This window comes from Oncorhynchus masou, unplaced genomic scaffold, assembly GCF_036934945.1.
Source record: "Oncorhynchus masou masou isolate Uvic2021 unplaced genomic scaffold, UVic_Omas_1.1 unplaced_scaffold_1504, whole genome shotgun sequence".
In the NCBI taxonomy this organism is placed as follows: Eukaryota; Metazoa; Chordata; class Actinopteri; order Salmoniformes; family Salmonidae; genus Oncorhynchus; species Oncorhynchus masou.
Genome location: NW_027005054.1, coordinates 83199 through 104499, shown reverse-complemented (window position 1 = coordinate 104499; position 21301 = coordinate 83199). Strand labels below are relative to the sequence as shown.

General features: G+C 41.3%; 1 protein-coding gene across 1 annotated transcript in view; it reads left to right on the top strand.

Moving 5' to 3' along the window:
- Window positions 1-21301, top strand: part of LOC135531052 (son of sevenless homolog 2-like) — a 96871-nt gene that overhangs the window by 34363 nt on the left and 41207 nt on the right. Inside the window, 1 exon segment of the mRNA XM_064959188.1 lies at window positions 18932-19042. Within this exon segment, the coding sequence (XP_064815260.1) occupies window positions 18932-19042 (111 nt within the window).

The following is a 21301-nucleotide window of genomic DNA, read 5'->3' as shown; positions in this document are numbered from 1 at the left end:
CTATTCTGTCATAACTGATCCCATTACCTCTATTCTGTCATAACTGATCCCTCTACCTCTATTCTGTCACAACTGATCCCTCTACCTCTATTCTGTCATAACTGATCCCTCTACCTCTATTCTGTCATAACTGATCCCTCTACCTCTATTCTGTCATAACTGATCCCTCTACCTCTATTCTGTCATGACTGATCCCTCTACCTCTATTCTGTCATAACTGATCCCTCTATTCTGTCATAACTGATCCCTCTACCTCTATTCTGTCACAACTGATCCCTCTACCTCTATTCTGTCACAACTGATCCCATTACCTCTATTCTGTCACAACTGATCCCTCTACCTCTATTCTGTCACAACTGATCCCTCTACCTCTATTCTGTCATAACTGATCCCTCTACCTCTATTCTGTCATAACTGATCCCTCTACCTCTATTCTGTCATAACTGATCCCTCTACCTCTATTCTGTCATAACTGATCCCTCTACCTCTATTCTGTCACAACTGATCCCTCTATTCTGTCATAACTGATCCCTCTATTCTGTCATAACTGATCCCTCTATTCTGTCATAACTGATCCCTCTATTCTGTCATAACTGATCCCTCTACCTCTATTCTGTCATAACTGATTCTGTCATAACTCTACCTCTATTCTGTCATAACTGATCCCTCTACCTCTATTCTGTCATAACTGATCCCTCTATTCTGTCATAACTGATCCCTTTACTCTATTCTGTCATAACTATCCCTCTGTCTCTCATAACTGATCCCCTCTATTCTGTCATAACTGATCCCTCTACCTCTATTCTGTCATAACTGATCCCTCTACCTCTATTCTGTCATAACTGATCCCTCTCTATATCCCTCTGTCACAACTGATCCCTCTACCTCTATTCTGTCATAACTGATCCCTCTACCTCTATTCTGTCATAACTGATCCCTCTACCTCTATTCTGTCATAACTGATCCCTCTACCTCTATTCTGTCATAACTGATCCCTCTACCTCTATTTTGTCATAACTGATCCCTCTACCTCTATTCTGACATAACTGATCCCTCTACCCCTCTATTCTGTCACAACTGATCCCTCTACCTCTATTCTGTCACAACTGATCCCTCTACCTCTATTCTGTCATAACTGATCCCTCCCTACCTCTATTCTGTCATAACTGATCCCTCTACCTCTATTCTGTCATAACTGATCCCTCTACCTCTATTCTGTCATAACTGATCCCTCTACCTCTATTCTGTCATAACTGATCCCTCTATTCTGTCATAACTGATCCCTATTCTGTCATAACTGATCCCTCTACCTCTATTCTGTCATAACTGATCCCTTACCCTCCATAACTGATTCCCTTACCTCTATTCTGTCATAACTGATCCCTCTACCTCTATTCTGTCATAACTGATCCCTCTACCTCTATTCTGTCATAACTGATCCCTCTACCTCTATTCTGTCATAACTGATCCCTCTACCTCTATTCTGTCATAACTGATCCCTCTACCTCTTTCTGTCATAACTGATCCCTCTATTCTGTCATAACTGATCCCTCTATTCTGTCATAACTGATCCCTCTACCTCTATTCTGTCATAACTGATCCCTTACCTCTATTCTGTCATAACTGATTCCGTCTACCTCTATTCTGTCATAACTGATCCCTCTACCTCTATTCTGTCACAACTGATCCCTCTACCTCTATTCTGTCATAACTGATCCCTCTACCTCTATTCTGTCATAACTGATCCCTCTACCTCTATTCTGTCATAACTGATCCCATTACCTCTATTCTGTCATAACTGATCCCTCTACCTTTCTGTCATAACTGATCCCATTACCCCTATTCTGTCATAACTGATCCCATTACCTCTATTCTGTCATAACTGATCCCAAAGCCTCTATTCTGTCATAACTGATCCCTCTACCTATTCTGTCATAACTGATCCCATTACCTCTATTCTGTCATAACTGATCCCTCTAACTGATCCTCTATTCTGTCATAACTGATCCCTCTACCTCTATTCTGTCATAACTGATCCCTTACCTCTATTCTGTCATAACTGATCCCTCTATTCTGTCATAACTGATCCCTCTACCTCTATTCTGTCATAACTGATCCCTCTACCTCTATTCTGTCATAACTGATCCCTCTACCTCTATTCTGTCATAACTGATCCCTCTACCTCTATTCTGTCATAACTGATCCCTCTACCTCTATTCTGTCATAACTGATCCCTCTATTCTGTCATAACTGATCCCTTACCCCTGTCATAACTGATCCCTCTACCTCTATTCCATAACTGATCCCATTACCTCTACCTCTATTCTGTCATAACTGATCCCTCTACCTCTATTCTGTCATAACTGATCCCTCTACCTCTATTCTGTCATAACTATTCTGTCATAACTGATCCCTCTACCTCTATTCTGTCATAACTGATCCCTCTACCTCTATTCTGTCATAACTGATCCCTCTACCTCTATTCTGTCATAACTGATCCCTTACCTCTATTCTGTCATAACTGATCCCTCTACCTCTATTCTGTCATAACTGATCCCATAACTGATCCTCTATTCTGTCATAACTGATCCCTCTACCTCTATTCTGTCATAACTGATCCCTCTACCTCTATTCTGTCATAACTGATCCCTCTACCTCTATTCTGTCATAACTGATCCCTCTACCTCTATTCTGTCATAACTGATCCCATCTACCTCTATTCTGTCATAACTGATCCCTCTACCTCTATTCTGTCATAACTGATCCCTCTACCTCTATTCTGTCATAACTGATCCCTTACCTCTATTCTGTCATAACTGATCCCTCATTCTGTCATAACTGATCCCGTCATACCTCTATTCTGTCATAACTGATCCCTCTACCTCTATTCTGTCATAACTGATCCCTCTACCTCTATTCTGTCATAACTGATCCCATTACCCTCTATTCTGTCATAACTGATCCCTCTACCTCTATTCTGTCATAACTGATCCCATTACCCCTATTCTGTCATAACTGATCCCATTACCTCTATTCTGTCATAACTGATCCCAAACCTCTATTCTGTCATAACTGATCCCTCTACCTCTATTCTGTCATAACTGATCCCTCTACCTCTATTCTGTCATAACTGATCCCTTATTCTGTCATAACTGATCCTCTACCTCTATTCTGTCATAACTGATCCCTGTCATCCTCTATTCTGTCATAACTGATCCCACCTCTATTCTGTCATAACTGATCCCTCTACCTTTCTGTCATAACTGATCCCTCTACCTCTATTCTGTCATAACTGATCCCTCTACTGTCATAACTGATTCTGTCATCAACTGATCCCTTACCTCTATTCTGTCATAACTGATCCCTCTACCTCTATTCTGTCATAACTGATCCCTCTACCTCTATTCTGTCATAACTGATCCCTCTACCTCTATTCTGTCATAACTGATCCCTCTACCTCTATTCTGTCATAACTGATCCCTCTACCTCTATTCTGTCATAACTGATCCCTCTACCTCTATTCTGTCATAACTGATCCCTCTACCTCTATTCTGTCATAACTGATCCCATTCTGTCACCTCTACTATTCTGTCATAACTGATCCCTCTACCTCTATTCTGTCATAACTGATCCCATCTACCTCTATTCTGTCATAACTGATCCCATTACCTCTATTCTGTCATAACTGATCCCTATTCTGTCATAACTGATCCTCTATTCTGTCATAACTGATCCCTCTACTATTCTGATCCCCTCTACCTCTATTCTGTCATAACTGATCCCATTCTGTCATAACCCCTATTATTCTGTCATAACTGATCCCATTACCCCTATTCTGTCATAACTGATCCCATTACCATCTATTCTGTCATAACTGATCCCATTACCCCTATTCTGTCATAACTGATCCCTCTACCTCTATTCTGTCATAACTGATCCCATTACCTCTATTCTGTCATAACTGATCCCTCTATTATTCTGTCATAACTGATCCCTCTACCTCTATTCTGTCATAACTGATCCCTCTACCTCTATTCTGTCATAACTGATCCCTCTACCTCTATTCTGTCATAACTGATCCCTCTACCTCTATTCTGTCATAACTGATCTGTCATAANCAATTACCTCTATTCTGTCATAACTGATCCCTCTACCTCTATTCTGTCATAACTGATCCCTCTATTCTGTCATAACTGATCCCTCTACCCCTATTCTGTCATAACTGACCCCTCTACCTCTATTCTGTCATAACTGATCCCTCTACCTCTATTCTGACATAACTGATCCCTCTACCTCTATTCTGTCATAACTGATCCCTCTACCTCTATTCTGTCATAACTGATCCCTCTACCTCTATTCTGTCACAACTGATCCCTCTACCTCTATTCTGTCACAACTGATCCCTCTACCTCTATTCTGTCATAACTGATCCCCCTCTATTCTGTCATAACTGATTCTACCTCTATTCTGTCATAACTGATCCCTCTACCTCTATTCTGTCATAACTGATCCCTCTACCTCTATTCTGTCATAACTGATCCCATTCTGTCATAACTGATCCCTCCTCTATTCTGTCATAACTGATCCCATTACCTCTATTCTGTCATAACTGATCCCTCTACCTCTATTCTGTCATAACTGATCCCATTACCCCTATTCTGTCATAACTGATCCCATTACCTCTATCTCTGTCATAACTGATCCCAAAGCCTCTATTCTGTCATAACTGATCCCTCTACCTCTATTCTGTCATAACTGATCCCATTACCCTATTCTGTCATAACTGATCCCATTACCCCTATTCTGTCATAACTGATCCCATTACCTCTATTCTGTCATAACTGATCCCATTACCTATTCTGTCATAACTGATCCCTCCTCTATTCTGTCATAACTGATCCCTTACCTCTATTCTGTCATAACTGATCCCTTACCTCTATTCTGTCATAACTGATCCCTTACTCTATTCTGTCATAACTGATCCCTTACCTCTATTCTGTCATAACTGATCCCTCTACTGTCTCTATTCTGTCATAACTGATCCCTCTACCTCTATTCTGTCATAACTGATCCCTCTATAACTCTATTCTGTCATAACTGATCCCAAAACTGATCCTCTATTCTGTCATAACTGATCCCATCTACTGTCATCTATTCTGTCATAACTGATCCCTCTACCCCTATTCTGTCATAACTGATCCCTCTACCTCTATTCTGTCATAACTGATCCCAAAGCCTCTATTCTGTCATAACTGATCCCATTACCTCTATTCTGTCATAACTGATCCCTCTACCTCTATTCTGTCATAACTGATCCCATTACCTCTATTCTGTCATAACTGATCCCATTACCTCTATTCTGTCATAACTGATCCCAAAGCCTCTATTCTGTCATAACTGATCCCTCTACCTCTATTCTGTCATATCCCTCTACCTCTATTCTGTCATAACTGATCCCTCTACCTCTATTCTGTCATAACTGATCCCATTACCCCTATTCTGTCATAACTGATCCCATTACCTTCATAACTGATCCCATTACCCCTATTCTGTCATAACTGATCCCATTACCCTCTACCCTATTCTGTCATAACTGATCCCTCTACCCCTATTCTGTCATAACTGATCCCATACCCCTATTCTGTCATAACTGATCCCATTACCCCTATTCTGTCATAACTGATCCCATTCTGTCATAACTGATCCCCTATTCTGTCATAACTGATCCCATTACCTCTATTCTGTCATAACTGATCCCTTACCTCTATTCTGTCATAACTGATCCCTTACCTCTATTCTGTCATAACTGATCCCTTACCTCTATTCTGTCATAACTGATCCCTTACTGATTCTGTCATAACTGATCCCTCTACCTCTATTCTGTCATAACTGATCCCTCTACCTCTATTCTGTCATAACTGATCCCTCTACCTCTATTCTGTCATAACTGATCCCTCTATTCTGTCATAACTGATCCCATTACCTCTATTCTGTCATAACTGATCCCTCTACCTCTATTCTGTCATAACTGATCCCTCTACCTCTATTCTGTCATAACTGATCCCATTACCTCTATTCTGTCATAACTGATCCCATTACCTCTATTCTGTCATAACTGATCCCTCTACCTCTATTCTGTCATAACTGATCCCATTACCTCTATTCTGTCATAACTGATCCCATTACCTCTATTCTGTCATAACTGATCCCAAAGCCTCTATTCTGTCATAACTGATCCCATCTACCTCTATTCTGTCATAACTGATCCCATTACCTCTATTCTGTCATAACTGATCCCATTACCCCTATTCTGTCATAACTGATCCCATCTACCATAACTCTATTCTGTCATAACTGATCCCATTACCTCTATTCTGTCATAACTGATCCCATTACCTCTATTCTGTCATAACCCCTCTATTCTGTCATAACTGATCCCATTACCCCTATTCTGTCATAACTGATCCCATTACCCCTATTCTGTCATAACTGATCCCATTACCTCTATTCTGTCATAACTGATCCCTTACCTCTATTCTGTCATAACTGATCCCTCTACTGTCATAACTGATCCCCTTACCTCTATTCTGTCATAACTGATCCCATTACCTCTATTCTGTCATAACTGATCCCTCTTCTGTCATAACCCCTATTCTGTCATAACTGATCCCTCTACCTCTATTCTGTCATAACTGATCCCTCTACCTCTATTCTGTCATAACTGATCCCATTACCTCTATTCTGTCATAACTGATCCCTCTACCTCTATTCTGTCATAACTGATCCCTGTCATAACTACCCTCTATTCTGTCATAACTGATCCCTCTACCTCTATTCTGTCATCTGATCCCTCTACCTCTATTCTGTCATAACTGATCCCTCTACCATCTATTCTGTCATAACTGATCCCTCTACCTCTATTCTGTCATAACTGATCCCTCTACCTCTATTCTGTCATAACTGATCCCATTACCTCTATTCTGTCATAACTGATTCTGTCATAACTGATCCCTGTCATAACTGATCCCTCTACCTCTATTCTGTCATAACTGATCCCTCTACCCCTATTCTGTCATAACTGATCCCTCTACCTCTATTCTGTCATAACTGATCCCAAAGCCTCTATTCTGTCATAACTGATCCCATTACCTCTATTCTGTCATAACTGATCCCTCTACCTCTATTCTGTCATAACTGATCCCATTACCTCTATTCTGTCATAACTGATCCCATCTATTCTGTCATAACTGATCCCTCTACCTTATTCTGTCATAACTGATCCCTCTACCTCTATTCTGTCATGACTGATCCCTCTACCTCTATTCTGTCATAACTGATCCCTCTACCTCTATTCTGTCATAACTGATCCCTCTACCTCTATTCTGTCATAACTGATCCCATTACCTCTATTCTGTCATAACTGATCCCTCTACCTCTATTCTGTCATAACTGATCCCTCTACCTCTATTCTGTCATAACTGATCCCTCTACCTCTATTCTGTCATAACTGATCCCTCTACCTCTATTCTGTCATAACTGATCCCTCTACCTCTATTCTGTCATAACTGATCCCTCTACCTCTATTCTGTCACAACTGATCCCTCTATTCTGTCATAACTGATCCCTCTATTCTGTCATAACTGATCCCTCTATTCTGTCATAACTGATCCCTCTACCTTATTCTGTCATAACTGATCCCTCTACCTCTATTCTGTCATAACTGATCCCTCTACCTCTATTCTGTCATAACTGATCCCTCTACCTCTATTCTGTCATAACTGATCCCTCTATTCTGTCATAACTGATCCCTTTACCTCTATTCTGTCATAACTGATCCTCTACCTCTATTCTGTCACAACTGATCCCTCTACCTCTATTCTGTCACAACTGATCCCTCTATTCTGTCATAACTGATCCCTCTATTCTGTCATAACTGATCCCTCTATTCTGTCATAACTGATCCCTTTACCTCTATTCTGTCATAACTGATCCCTCTACCTCTATTCTGACATAACTGATCCCTCTACCTCTATTCTGTCACAACTGATCCCTCTACCTCTATTCTGTCACAACTGATCCCTCTACCTCTATTCTGTCACAACTGATCCCTCTACCTCTATTCTGTCACAACTGATCCCTCTACCTCTATTCTGTCACAACTGATCCCTCTACCTCTATTCTGTCATAACTGATCCCTCTACCTCTATTCTGTCATAACTGATCCCTCTACCTCTATTCTGTCATAACTGATCCCTCTACCTCTATTTTGTCATAACTGATCCCTCTACCTATTCTGTCATAACTGATCCCTTACCTCTATTCTGTCATAACTGATCCCTCTACCTCTATTCTGTCACAACTGATCCCTCTACCTCTATTCTGTCATAACTGATCCCTCTACCTCTATTCTGTCATAACTGATCCCTCTACCTCTATTCTGTCATAACTGATCCCTCTACCTCTATTCTGTCATAACTGATCCCTCTACCTCTATTCTGTCATAACTGATCCCTCCTGTCATAACTGATCCCTCTATTCTGTCATAACTGATCCCTTACCTCTATTCTGTCATAACTGATCCCTACCTCTATTCTGTCATAACTGATCCCTCTACCTCTATTCTGTCACAACTGATCCCTCTACCTCTATTCTGTCATAACTGATCCCTCTACCTCTATTCTGTCATAACTGATCCCTCTACCTCTATTCTGTCATAACTGATCCCATTACCTCTATTCTGTCATAACTGATCCCTCTACCTCTATTCTGTCATAACTGATCCCATTACCCCTATTCTGTCATAACTGATCCCATTACCTCTATTCTGTCATAACTGATCCCAAAGCCTCTATTCTGTCATAACTGATCCCTCTACCTCTATTCTGTCATAACTGATCCCGTTACCTCTATTCTGTCATAACTGATCCCTCTACCTCTATTCTGTCATAACTGATCCCTTCTTCTGTCATAACTAATTCTGTCATAACTGATCCCTCTACCTTATTCTGTCATAACTGATCCCTCTACCTCTATTCTGTCATAACTGATCCCATTACCTCTATTCTGTCATAACTGATCCCTCTACCTCTATTCTGTCATAACTGATCCCTCTATTATTCTGTCATAACTGATCCCTCTACCTCTATTCTGTCATAACTGATCCCTGTCATAACTGATCCCTCTATTCTGTCATAACTGATCCCTCTACCTCTATTCTGTCATAACTGATCCCTCTACCTCTATTCTGTCATAACTGATCCCTCTACCTCTATTCTGTCATAACTGATCCCATTACCTCTATTCTGTCATAACTGATCCCTCTACCTCTATTCTGTCATAACTGATCCCTCTATTCTGTCATAACTGATTCTGTCATAACTGATCCCTCTATTCTGTCATAACTGATCCCATTACTCTATTCTGTCATAACTGATCCCAAAGCCTCTATTCTGTCATAACTGATCCCTCTGTCATAACTGATCCCTCTACCTCTATTCTGTCATAACTGATCCCTCTACCTCTATTCTGTCATAACTGATCCCTCCCCTATTCTGTCATAACTGATCCCTCTACCTCTATTCTGTCATAACTGATCCCTCTACCTCTATTCTGTCATAACTGATAACCCCCTCCTATTCTGTCATAACTGATCCCTCTACCTCTATTCTGTCATAACTGATCCCTCTACCTCTATTCTGTCATAACTGATCCCAAAGCCTCTATTCTGTCATAACTGATCCCATCTATTCTGTCATAACTGATCCCTCTACCTCTATTCTGTCATAACTGATCCCATTACCTCTATTCTGTCATAACTGATCCCATTACCTCTATTCTGTCATAACTGATCCCTCTACCTCTATTCTGTCATAACTGATCCCTCTACCTCTATTCTGTCATAACTGATCCCTCTACCTCTATTCTGTCATAACTGATCCCTCTACCTCTATTCTGTCATAACTGATCCCTCTACCTCTATTCTGTCATAACTGATCCCACTACCTCTATTCTGTCATAACTGATCCCATCATGACTGATCCCTCTACCTCTATTCTGTCATAACTGACCCCTCTACCTCTATTCTGTCATAACTGATCCCGTTACCTCTATTCTGTCATAACTGATCCCTCTACCTCTATTCTGTCATAACTGATCCCAAAGCCTCTATTCTGTCATAACTGATCCCATTACCTCTATTCTGTCATAACTGATCCCTCTACCTCTATTCTGTCATAACTGATCCCATTACCCCTATTCTGTCATAACTGATCCCAAACCCTCTATTCTGTCATAACTGATCCCTACCTCTATTCTGTCATGACTGATCCCTCTACCTCTATTCTGTCATAACTGATCCCTCTTCTGTCATAACTGATCCCTCTATTCTGTCATAACTGATCCCTCTACCTCTATTCTGTCACAACTGATCCCATTACCTCTATTCTGTCACAACTGATCCCTCTACCTCTATTCTGTCATAACTGATCCCTCTACCTCTATTCTGTCATAACTGATCCCTCTACCTCTATTCTGTCATAACTGATCCCTCTACCTCTATTCTGTCATAACTGATCCCTCTACCTCTATTCTGTCATAACTGATCCCTCTACCTCTATTCTGTCACAACTGATTATTCTGTCATAACTGATCCCTCTATTCTGTCATAACTGATCCCTCTCTGTCATAACTGATCCCTCTATTCTGTCATAACTGATCCCTCTACCTCTATTCTGTCATAACTGATCCCTCTACCTCTATTCTGTCATAACTGATCCCTCTACCTCTATTCTGTCATAACTGATCCCTCTATTCTGTCATAACTGATCCCTATTATTTCTGTCATAACTGATCCCTCTACCTCTATTCTGTCATAACTGATCCCTCTACCTCTATTCTGTCACAACTGATCCCTCTATTCTGTCATAACTGATCCCCTCTATTCTGTCATAACTGTCCCTCTATTCTGTCATAACTGATCCCTTTACCTCTATTCTGTCATAACTGATCCCTCTACCTCTAGTCTCTCATAACTGATCACGTTACCTCTATTCTGTCATAACTGATCCCTCTACCTCTATTCTGACATAACTGATCCCTCTACCTCTATTCTGTCACAACTGATCCCTCTACCTCTATTCTGTCACAACTGATCCCTCTACCTCTATTCTGTCACAACTGATCCCTCTACCTCTATTCTGTCATAACTGATCCCTCTACCTCTATTCTGTCATAACTGATCCCTCTACCTACCTCTATTCTGTCATAACTGATCCCTCTATAACTGATCCCTCTACCTCTATTCTGTCATAACTGATCCCTTACCCCTATTCTGTCATAACTGATCCCTCTACCTCTATTCTGTCATAACTGATCCCTCTTACCTCTATTCTGTCATAACTGATCCCGTCATACCTCTATTCTGTCATAACTGATCCCTCTACCTCTATTCTGTCATAACTGATCCCTCTACCTCTATTCTACCTCTATTCTGTCATCTGATCCTCTATTCTGTCATAACTGATCCCTCTATTCTGTCATAACTGATCCCTCTACCTCTATTCTGTCATAACTGATCCCTCTACCTCTATTCTGTCATAACTGATCCCTCTACCTCTATTCTGTCATAACTGATCCCTCTACCTCTATTCTGTCATAACTGATCCCTCTACCTCTATTCTGTCATAACTGATCCCTCTACCATAACTGATCCCTCTATTCTGATAACTGATCCCTCTACCTCTATTCTGTCATAACTGATCCCATTACCTCTATTCTGTCATAACTGATCCCTCTACCTCTATTCTGTCATAACTGATCCCATTACCCCTATTCTGTCATAACTGATCCCATTACCTCTATTCTGTCATAACTGATCCCAAAGCCTCTATTCCATAACTCTACCTCTATTCTGTCATAACTGATCCTCTACCTCTATTCTGTCATAACTGATCCCTCTACCTCTATTCTGTCATAACTGAACCCTATTCTGTCATAACTGATCCCTCTACCTCTATTCTGTCATAACTGATCCCTCTACTGACATAACCCTCTACCTCTATTCTGTCATAACTGATCCCTCTACCTCTATTCTGTCATAACTGATCCCTCTACCTCTATTCTGTCATAACTGATCCCTCTACCTCTATTCTGTCATAACTGATCCCTCTACTGTCATAACTTCCCTCTATTCTGTCATAACTGATCCCTCTACCTCTATTCTGTCATAACTATTCTGTCATAACTGATCCCTCTACCTCTATTCTGTCATAACTGATCCCATTACTCCTATTCTGTCATAACTGATCCCTCTACCTCTATTCTGTCATAACTGATCCCTCTATTCTGTCATAACTGATATTCTGTCATAACTGATCCCCTCTACCTCTATTCTGTCATAACTGATCCCATTACCTCTATTCTGTCATAACTGATCCCAAAGCCTCTATTCTGTCATAACTGATCCCTCTACCTCTATTCTGTCATAACTAATTCTGTCATAACTGATCCCTCTACCTCTATTCTGTCATAACTGAGCCCTCTACCCTATTCTGTCATAACTGATCCCTCTACCTCTATTCTGTCATAACTGATCCCTCTACCTCTATTCTGTCATAACTGATCCCTCTACCTCTATTCTGTCATAACTGATCCCTCTATTCTGTCATAACTGATCCCTCTACCTCTATTCTGTCACAACTGATCCCTCTACCTCTATTCTGTCATAACTGATCCCATCTACTGTCATAACTCTATTCTGTCACAACTGATCCCTCTACCTCTATTCTGTCATAACTGATCCCTCTACCTCTATTCTGTCATAACTGATCCCTCTACCTCTATTCTGTCATAACTGATCCCTCTACCTCTATTCTGTCATGATCCCTCTACCTCTATTCTGTCATAACCCTCTACCTCTATTCTGTCATAATAACTGATCCCTCTACCTCTATTCTGTCATGATCCCTCTACCTCTATTCTGTCACAACTGATCCCATTACCTCTATTCTGTCACAACTGATCCCTCTACCTCTATTCTGTCACAACTGATCCCTCTACCTCTATTCTGTCATAACTGATCCCTCTACCTCTATTCTGTCATAACTGATCCCTCTACCTCTATTCTGTCATAACTGATCCCTCTACCTCTATTCTGTCATAACTGATCCCTCTACCCCATCTATTCTGTCACAACTGATCCCTCTATTCTGTCATAACTGATCCCATTCTATTCTGTCATAACTGATCCCTCTATTCTGTCATAACTGATCCCTCTATTCTGTCATAACTGATCCCTACCTTCTGTCATAACTGATCCCTCTACCTCTATTCTGTCATAACTGATCCCTCTACCTCTATTCTGTCATAACTGATCCTATTCTGTCATAACTGATCCCTTTTCTGTCACCTGTCACAACTGATTATTCTGTCATAACTGATCTCTCTACCTCTATTCTGTCATAACTGATCCCTCTACCTCTATTCTGTCACAACTGATCCCCTCTATTCTGTCATAACTGATCCCTCTATTCTGTCATAACTGATCCCTCTATTCTGTCATAACTGATCCCTTTACCTCTATTCTGTCATAACTGATCCCTCTACCTCTAGTCTCTCATAACTGATCACGTTACCTCTATTCTGTCATAACTGATCCCTCTACCTCTATTCTGACATAACTGATCCCTCTACCTCTATTCTGTCACAACTGATCCCTCTACCTCTATTCTGTCACAACTGATCCCTCTACCTCTATTCTGTCACAACTGATCCCTCTACCTCTATTCTGTCATAACTGATCCCTCTACTGTCATAACTGATCCTATTCTGTCATAACTGATCCCTCTACCTCTATTCTGTCATAACTGATCCCTCTACCTCTATTTTGTCATAACTGATCCCTCTACCTCTATTCTGACATAACTGATCCCTTACCCCTATTCTGTCATAACTGATCCCTCTACCTCTATTCTGTCATAACTGATCCCTCTACCTCTATTCTGTCATAACTGATCCCTCTACCTCTATTCTGTCATAACTGATCCCTCTACCTCTATTCTGTCATAACTGATCCCTCTACCTCTATTCTGTCATAACTGATCCCTCTACCTCTATTCTGTCATAACTGATCCCTCTACTGTCATTCTGTCATAACTGATCCCTCTATTCTGTCATAACTGATCCCTCTGTCATAACTGATCCCTCTACCTCTATTCTGTCATAACTGATCCCTTTACCTCTATTTTGTCATAACTGATTCCGTTACCTCTATTCTGTCATAACTGATCCCTCTACCTCTATTCTGTCACAACTGATCCCTCTACCTCTATTCTGTCATAACTGATCCCTCTACCTCTATTCTGACATAACTGATCCCTCTACCTCTATTCTGTCATAACTGATCCCATTACCTCTATTCTGTCATAACTGATCCCTCTACCTCTATTCTGTCATAACTGATCCCATTACCCCTATTCTGTCATAACTGATCCCATTACCTCTATTCTGTCATAACTGATCCCAAAGCCTCTATTCTGTCATAACTGATCCCTCTACCTCTATTCTGTCATAACTGATCCCGTTACCTCTATTCTGTCATAACTGATCCCTCTACCTCTATTCTGTCATAACTGAGCCCTCTACCCCTATTCTGTCATAACTGAGCCCTCTACCTCTATTCTGTCATAACTGATCCCTCTACCTCTATTCTGACATAACTGATCCCATTACCTCTATTCTGTCATAACTGATCCCTCTACCTCTATTCTGTCATAACTGATCCCTCTACCTCTATTCTGTCACAACTGATCCCTCTACCTCTATTCTGTCATAACTGATCCCTCTATTCTGTCATAACTGATCCCTCTATTCTATCATAACTGATCCCTCTACCTCTATTCTGTCATAACTGATCCCTCTACCTCTATTCTGTCATAACTGATCCCTCTACCTCTATTCTGTCATAACTGATCCAATTACCTCTATTCTGTCATAACTGATCCCTCTACCTCTATTCTGTCATAACTGATCCCTCTATTCTGTCATAACTGATCCCTCTACCCCTATTCTGTCATAACTGACCCCTCTACCTCTATTCTGTCATAACTGATCCCTCTACCTCTATTCTGACATAACTGATCCCTCTACCTCTATTCTGTCATAACTGATCCCTCTACCTCTATTCTGTCATAACTGATCCCTCTACCTCTATTCTGTCATAACTGATCCCTCTACCTCTATTCTGTCACAACTGATCCCTCTACCTCTATTCTGTCATAACTGATCCCTCTACCTCTATTCTGTCATAACTGATCCCGTTACCTCTATTCTGTCATAACTGATCCCTCTACCTCTATTCTGTCATAACTGATCCCTCTACCTCTATTCTGTCATAACTGATCCCTATTCTGTCATAACTGATCCCATTACCTCTATTCTGTCATAACTGATCCCTCTACCTCTATTCTGTCATAACTGATCCCATTACCCCTATTCTGTCATAACTGATCCCATTACCTCTACTCTGTCATAACTGATCCCAAAGCCTCTATTCTGTCATGACTGATCCCTCTACCTCTATTCTGTCATAACTGATCCCATTACCCCTATTCTGTCATAACTGATCCCATTACCCCTATTCTGTCATAACTGATCCCATTACCTCTATTCTGTCATAACTGATCCCGTTACCTCTATTCTGTCATAACTGATCCTGTTACCTCTATTCTGTCATAACTGATCCCTTACCTCTATTCTGTCATAACTGATCCCTTACCTCTATTCTGTCATAACTGATCCCTTACCTCTATTCTGTCATAACTGATCCCTTACCTCTATTCTGTCATAACTGATCCCTCTACCTCTATTCTGTCATAACTGATCCCTCTACCTCTATTCTGTCATAACTGATCCCTCTACCTCTATTCTGTCATAACTGATCCCAAAGCCTCTATTCTGTCATAACTGATCCCATTACCTCTATTCTGTCATAACTGATCCCTCTACCCCTATTCTGTCATAACTGATCCCTCTACCTCTATTCTGTCATAACTGATCCCAAAGCCTCTATTCTGTCATAACTGATCCCATTACCTCTATTCTGTCATAACTGATCCCTCTACCTCTATTCTGTCATAACTGATCCCATTACCCCTATTCTGTCATAACTGATCCCATTACCTCTATTCTGTCATAACTGATCCCAAAGCCTCTATTCTGTCATGACTGATCCCTCTACCTCTATTCTGTCATGACTGATCCCTCTACCTCTATTCTGTCATAACTGATCCCATTACCCCTATTCTGTCATAACTGATCCCATTACCCCTATTCTGTCATAACTGATCCCATTACCCCTATTCTGTCATAACTGATCCCATTACCCCTATTCTGTCATAACTGATCCCTCTACCCCTATTCTGTCATAACTGATCCCATTACCCCTATTCTGTCATAACTGATCCCATTACCCCTATTCTGTCATAACTGATCCCATTACCTCTATTCTGTCATAACTGATCCCGTTAACTCTATTCTGTCATAACTGATCCTGTTACCTCTATTCTGTCATAACTGATCCCTTACCTCTATTCTGTCATAACTGATCCCTTACCTCTATTCTGTCATAACTGATCCCTCTACCTCTATTCTGTCATAACTGATCCCTCTACCCCTATTCTGTCATAACTGATCCCTCTACCTCTATTCTGTCATAACTGATCCCAAAGCCTCTATTCTGTCATAACTGATCCCATTACCTCTATTCTGTCATAACTGATCCCTCTACCTCTATTCTGTCATAACTGATCCCATTACCCCTATTCTGTCATAACTGATCCCATTACCTCTATTCTGTCATAACTGATCCCAAAGCCTCTATTCTGTCATGACTGATCCCTCTACCTCTATTCTGTCATGACTGATCCCTCTACCTCTATTCTGTCATAACTGATCCCATTACCCCTATTCTGTCATAACTGATCCCATTACCCCTATTCTGTCATAACTGATCCCATTACCCCTATTCTGTCATAACTGATCCCATTACCCCTATTCTGTCAAAACTGATCCCTCTACCCCTATTCTGTCATAACTGATCCCATTACCCCTATTCTGTCAAAACGGATCCCTCTACCCCTATTCTGTCATAACTGATCCCATTACCCCTATTCTGTCATAACTGATCCCATTACCCCTATTCTGTCATAACTGATCCCATTACCCCTATTCTGTCATAACTGATCCCATTACCCCTATTCTGTCATAACTGATCCCATTACCCCTATTCTGTCAAAACGGATCCCTCTACCCCTATTCTGTCATAACTGATCCCATTACCCCTATTCTGTCATAACTGATCCCATTACCTCTATTCTGTCATAACTGATCCCGTTAACTCTATTCTGTCATAACTGATCCTGTTACCTCTATTCTGTCATAACTGATCCCTTACCTCTATTCTGTCATAACTGATCCCTTACCTCTATTCTGTCATAACTGATCCCTCTACCTCTATTCTGTCATAACTGATCCCTCTACCCCTATTCTGTCATAACTGATCCCTCTACCTCTATTCTGTCATAACTGATCCCAAAGCCTCTATTCTGTCATAACTGATCCCATTACCTCTATTCTGTCATAACTGATCCCTCTACCTCTATTCTGTCATAACTGATCCCATTACCCCTATTCTGTCATAACTGATCCCATTACCTCTATTCTGTCATAACTGATCCCAAAGCCTCCATTCTGTCATGACTGATCCCTCTACCTCTATTCTGTCATGACTGATCCCTCTACCTCTATTCTGTCATAACTGATCCCATTACCCCTATTCTGTCATAACTGATCCCATTACCCCTATTCTGTCATAACTGATCCCATTACCCCTATTCTGTCATAACTGATCCCTTACCCCTATTCTGTCATAACTGATCCCTCTACCCCTATTCTGTCATAACTGATCCCATTACCCTATTCTGTCATAACTGATCCCATTACCCTATTCTGTCATAACTGATCCCATTACCTCTATTCTGTCATAACTGATCCCGTTAACTCTATTCTGTCATAACTGATCCTGTTACCTCTATTCTGTCATAACTGATCCCTTACCTCTATTCTGTCATAACTGATCCCTCTACCTCTATTCTGTCATAACTGATCCCTCTACCTCTATTCTGTCATAACTGATCCCTCTACCCCTATTCTGTCATAACTGATCCCTCTACCTCTATTCTGTCATAACTGATCCCAAAGCCTCTATTCTGTCATAACTGATCCCATTACCTCTATTCTGTCATAACTGATCCCTCTACCTCTATTCTGTCATAACTGATCCCATTACCTCTATTCTGTCATAACTGATCCCAAAGCCTCTATTCTGTCATGACTGATCCCTCTACCTCTATTCTGTCATGACTGATCCCTCTACCTCTATTCTGTCATAACTGATCCCATTACCCCTATTCTGTCATAACTGATCCCATTACCCCTATTCTGTCATAACTGATCCCATTACCCCTATTCTGTCATAACTGATCCCTCTACCCCTATTCTGTCATAACTGATCCCATTACCCCTATTCTGTCATAACTGATCCCATTACCCCTATTCTGTCACAACTGATCCCTCTACCTCTATTCTGTCATAACTGATCCCATTACCCCTATTCTGTCATAACTGATCCCATTACCCCTATTCTGTCATAACTGATCCCATTACCCCTATTCTGTCATAACTGATCCCAAAGCCCTCTGTCCTATGAAGTCTTCATGTAAAAAACAGCATGTTTTTACCAAGCTGTCTTGCACATGTCTGCTAGAAGGCCTTCAGTTGATTGTAGTGCCTCTATGTACTACCCCCCCCCCCCCCCCAGTAAGACATAGTAGTCAGCTTTTTTAACTCTTCCGTTAACTGTCTCTTTCAACTCCAGGAGCAGGCGTTTGACCCATACGAGACCCTGTCTCAGGACATCCTGTCCAGGCAGTTCCGCGAGCACTTCAGCAGCCTGATGGCCCGGCCAACTGTAGGACTATACTTCCAGGTAAGAATTTCACCGCACTTGCACACACAGATCTGGGTTGTAATTCATCACTTTTTCCAAGATGCCGCTGGAGAACAAGGCTGACGTTTTACGTATTCCCAACCAATTGTTTGTTTTGTTTTTTTGTTTTTTGTTGTTGTTTGTAACTTATTTTTTTAACTTATTTTGTACATAATGTTGCCGCTACCGTCTCTTATGACCGAAAACAACTTCTGGACATCAGGACTGTGATTACTCACCACGGACTGACAGAATACTTGTTTTTCCTTTTAACGAGCCCAACGTGAATTATATACTTCTTTCTCGGGAACAGGCCCACATCCCCGTCATTTGCGTGAAGAGAAGGTAGCGAAAAAGGGGCAAGAGCGCAGGTTGCCTTTGAGAATTCGTAGGTGATCTAATAAACCCCCACTTCCTTCCGTTCTGCTAACAAACGTGCAATCTTTGGAAAATAAAATCGATGACCTACGCGGAAGATTAAACTATCAACGGGACATTCAAAACTGTAACATCTGATGCTTCACGGAGTCGTGGCTGAACAACGACAATATCAACATACAGCTGGCTGGTTATACTCTGTATCGGCAGGATAGAACAGCGGCGTCTGGTAAGACAAGGGGAAGCGGACTATATATATTTGTAAATAACAGCTGGTGCACGATATCTAAGGAAGTCTGGAGGTTTTGCCTAAGGTAGAATATCTCATGATAAGCTGTAGACCACACTATCAACCTAGAAAGTTTTCATCTGTATTTTTCGTAGCTGTCTACATACCACCACAGTCAGAGGCTGGCACTAAGACAGCACTCAATGAGCTGTATTCCACCATAAGCAAACAGGAAACTGCTCACCCAGAGGTGGCGCTCCTAGTGGCCGGGGACTTTAATGCAGGGAAACTTAAATCCGTTTTACCAAATTTCTACCAGCATGTTAAATGTGCAACCAGATGGAAAAAAAACTCTATACCACCTTTACTCCGCACACAGATGTGTACAAAGCTCTCCTCGCCCTCCATTTGGCAAATCTGACCATAATTCTCTGAAGCTGGAGACTCATATTTCCCTCACTGGCTTTAAGCACCAGCTGTCAGAGCAGCTCACAGATCACTGCACCTGTAAACAGCCCATCTGTAAACAGCCCATCTATCTACCTACCTCATCCCCATACTGTATTTATTTATTTATCTTGCTCCTTTGCACCCCAGTATCTCTACTTGCACATTCATCTTCTGCACATTCTACCATTCCAGTGTTTAATTGCTATATTGTAAATTACTTCGCCACCGTTGCCTATTTATTGCCTTACCTCCCTTATCTCACCTCATTTGCACTCACTGTATATAGATTTTTATTTTTTCTACTGTATTATTATTGACTGTATGTTTGTTTATTCCATGTGTTGTTGTTTGTGTCGAACTGCAGTGCTTTATCGTGGCCAGGTCGCAGTTGTAAATGAGAACTTGTTCTCAACTGGCCTAACTGGTTAAATAAAGGTGAAAAAAATAAATAAAATAAAAGACCACCATAGCCCAAGAAAACTAAGGTAACCTGTCCAAATTACTCCCGACCCGTAGCACTCACGTCTGTAGCCATGAAGTGCTTTGAAATGCTGGTCATGGCTCACATCAACACCATTATCTCAGAAACCCTAGACCCACTCCAATTTGCATAACAGATCCACAGATGACGCAATTTCCACTGCACTCCACACTGCCCTTTCCCACCTGGACAAAAGGAACACCTATGTGAGAGTGCTTTTCATTGACGACAGCTCAGCGTTCAACACCATAGTGCTCTCAAAGCTCATCACTAAGCTAAGGATCCTGGGACTAAACACCTCCCTCTGCAACTGGATCCTGGACTTCCTGACGGGCCGCCCCCCAGGTGGTAAGGGTAGGTAACAAAACATCCGCCTGGGGCGGCAGGTAGCCTAGCGTTGGACTTGTAACCGAAAGGTTGCAAGATCGAATCCACGAGCTGACAAGGTAAAAATCTGTCGTTCTGCCCCTGAACAAGGCAGTTAACCCACTCGTTGAAAATATTGAATTTGTGCTGAACTGACCTGCCAAGTTAAATAAAGATAAAATAAAAAATCCTCAACACTGGAGCCCCTCAGGGGTGCGTTCTCAGTCCCCTCCTGTACTCCCTGTTCATGACTGCACAGCCAGGCACAACACCATCATTAAGTTTGTCGATGTTCAGTGTCCGAAAGTACATTTCATTGATATAATAAGATATTATGATGAATACAAACTTAAAG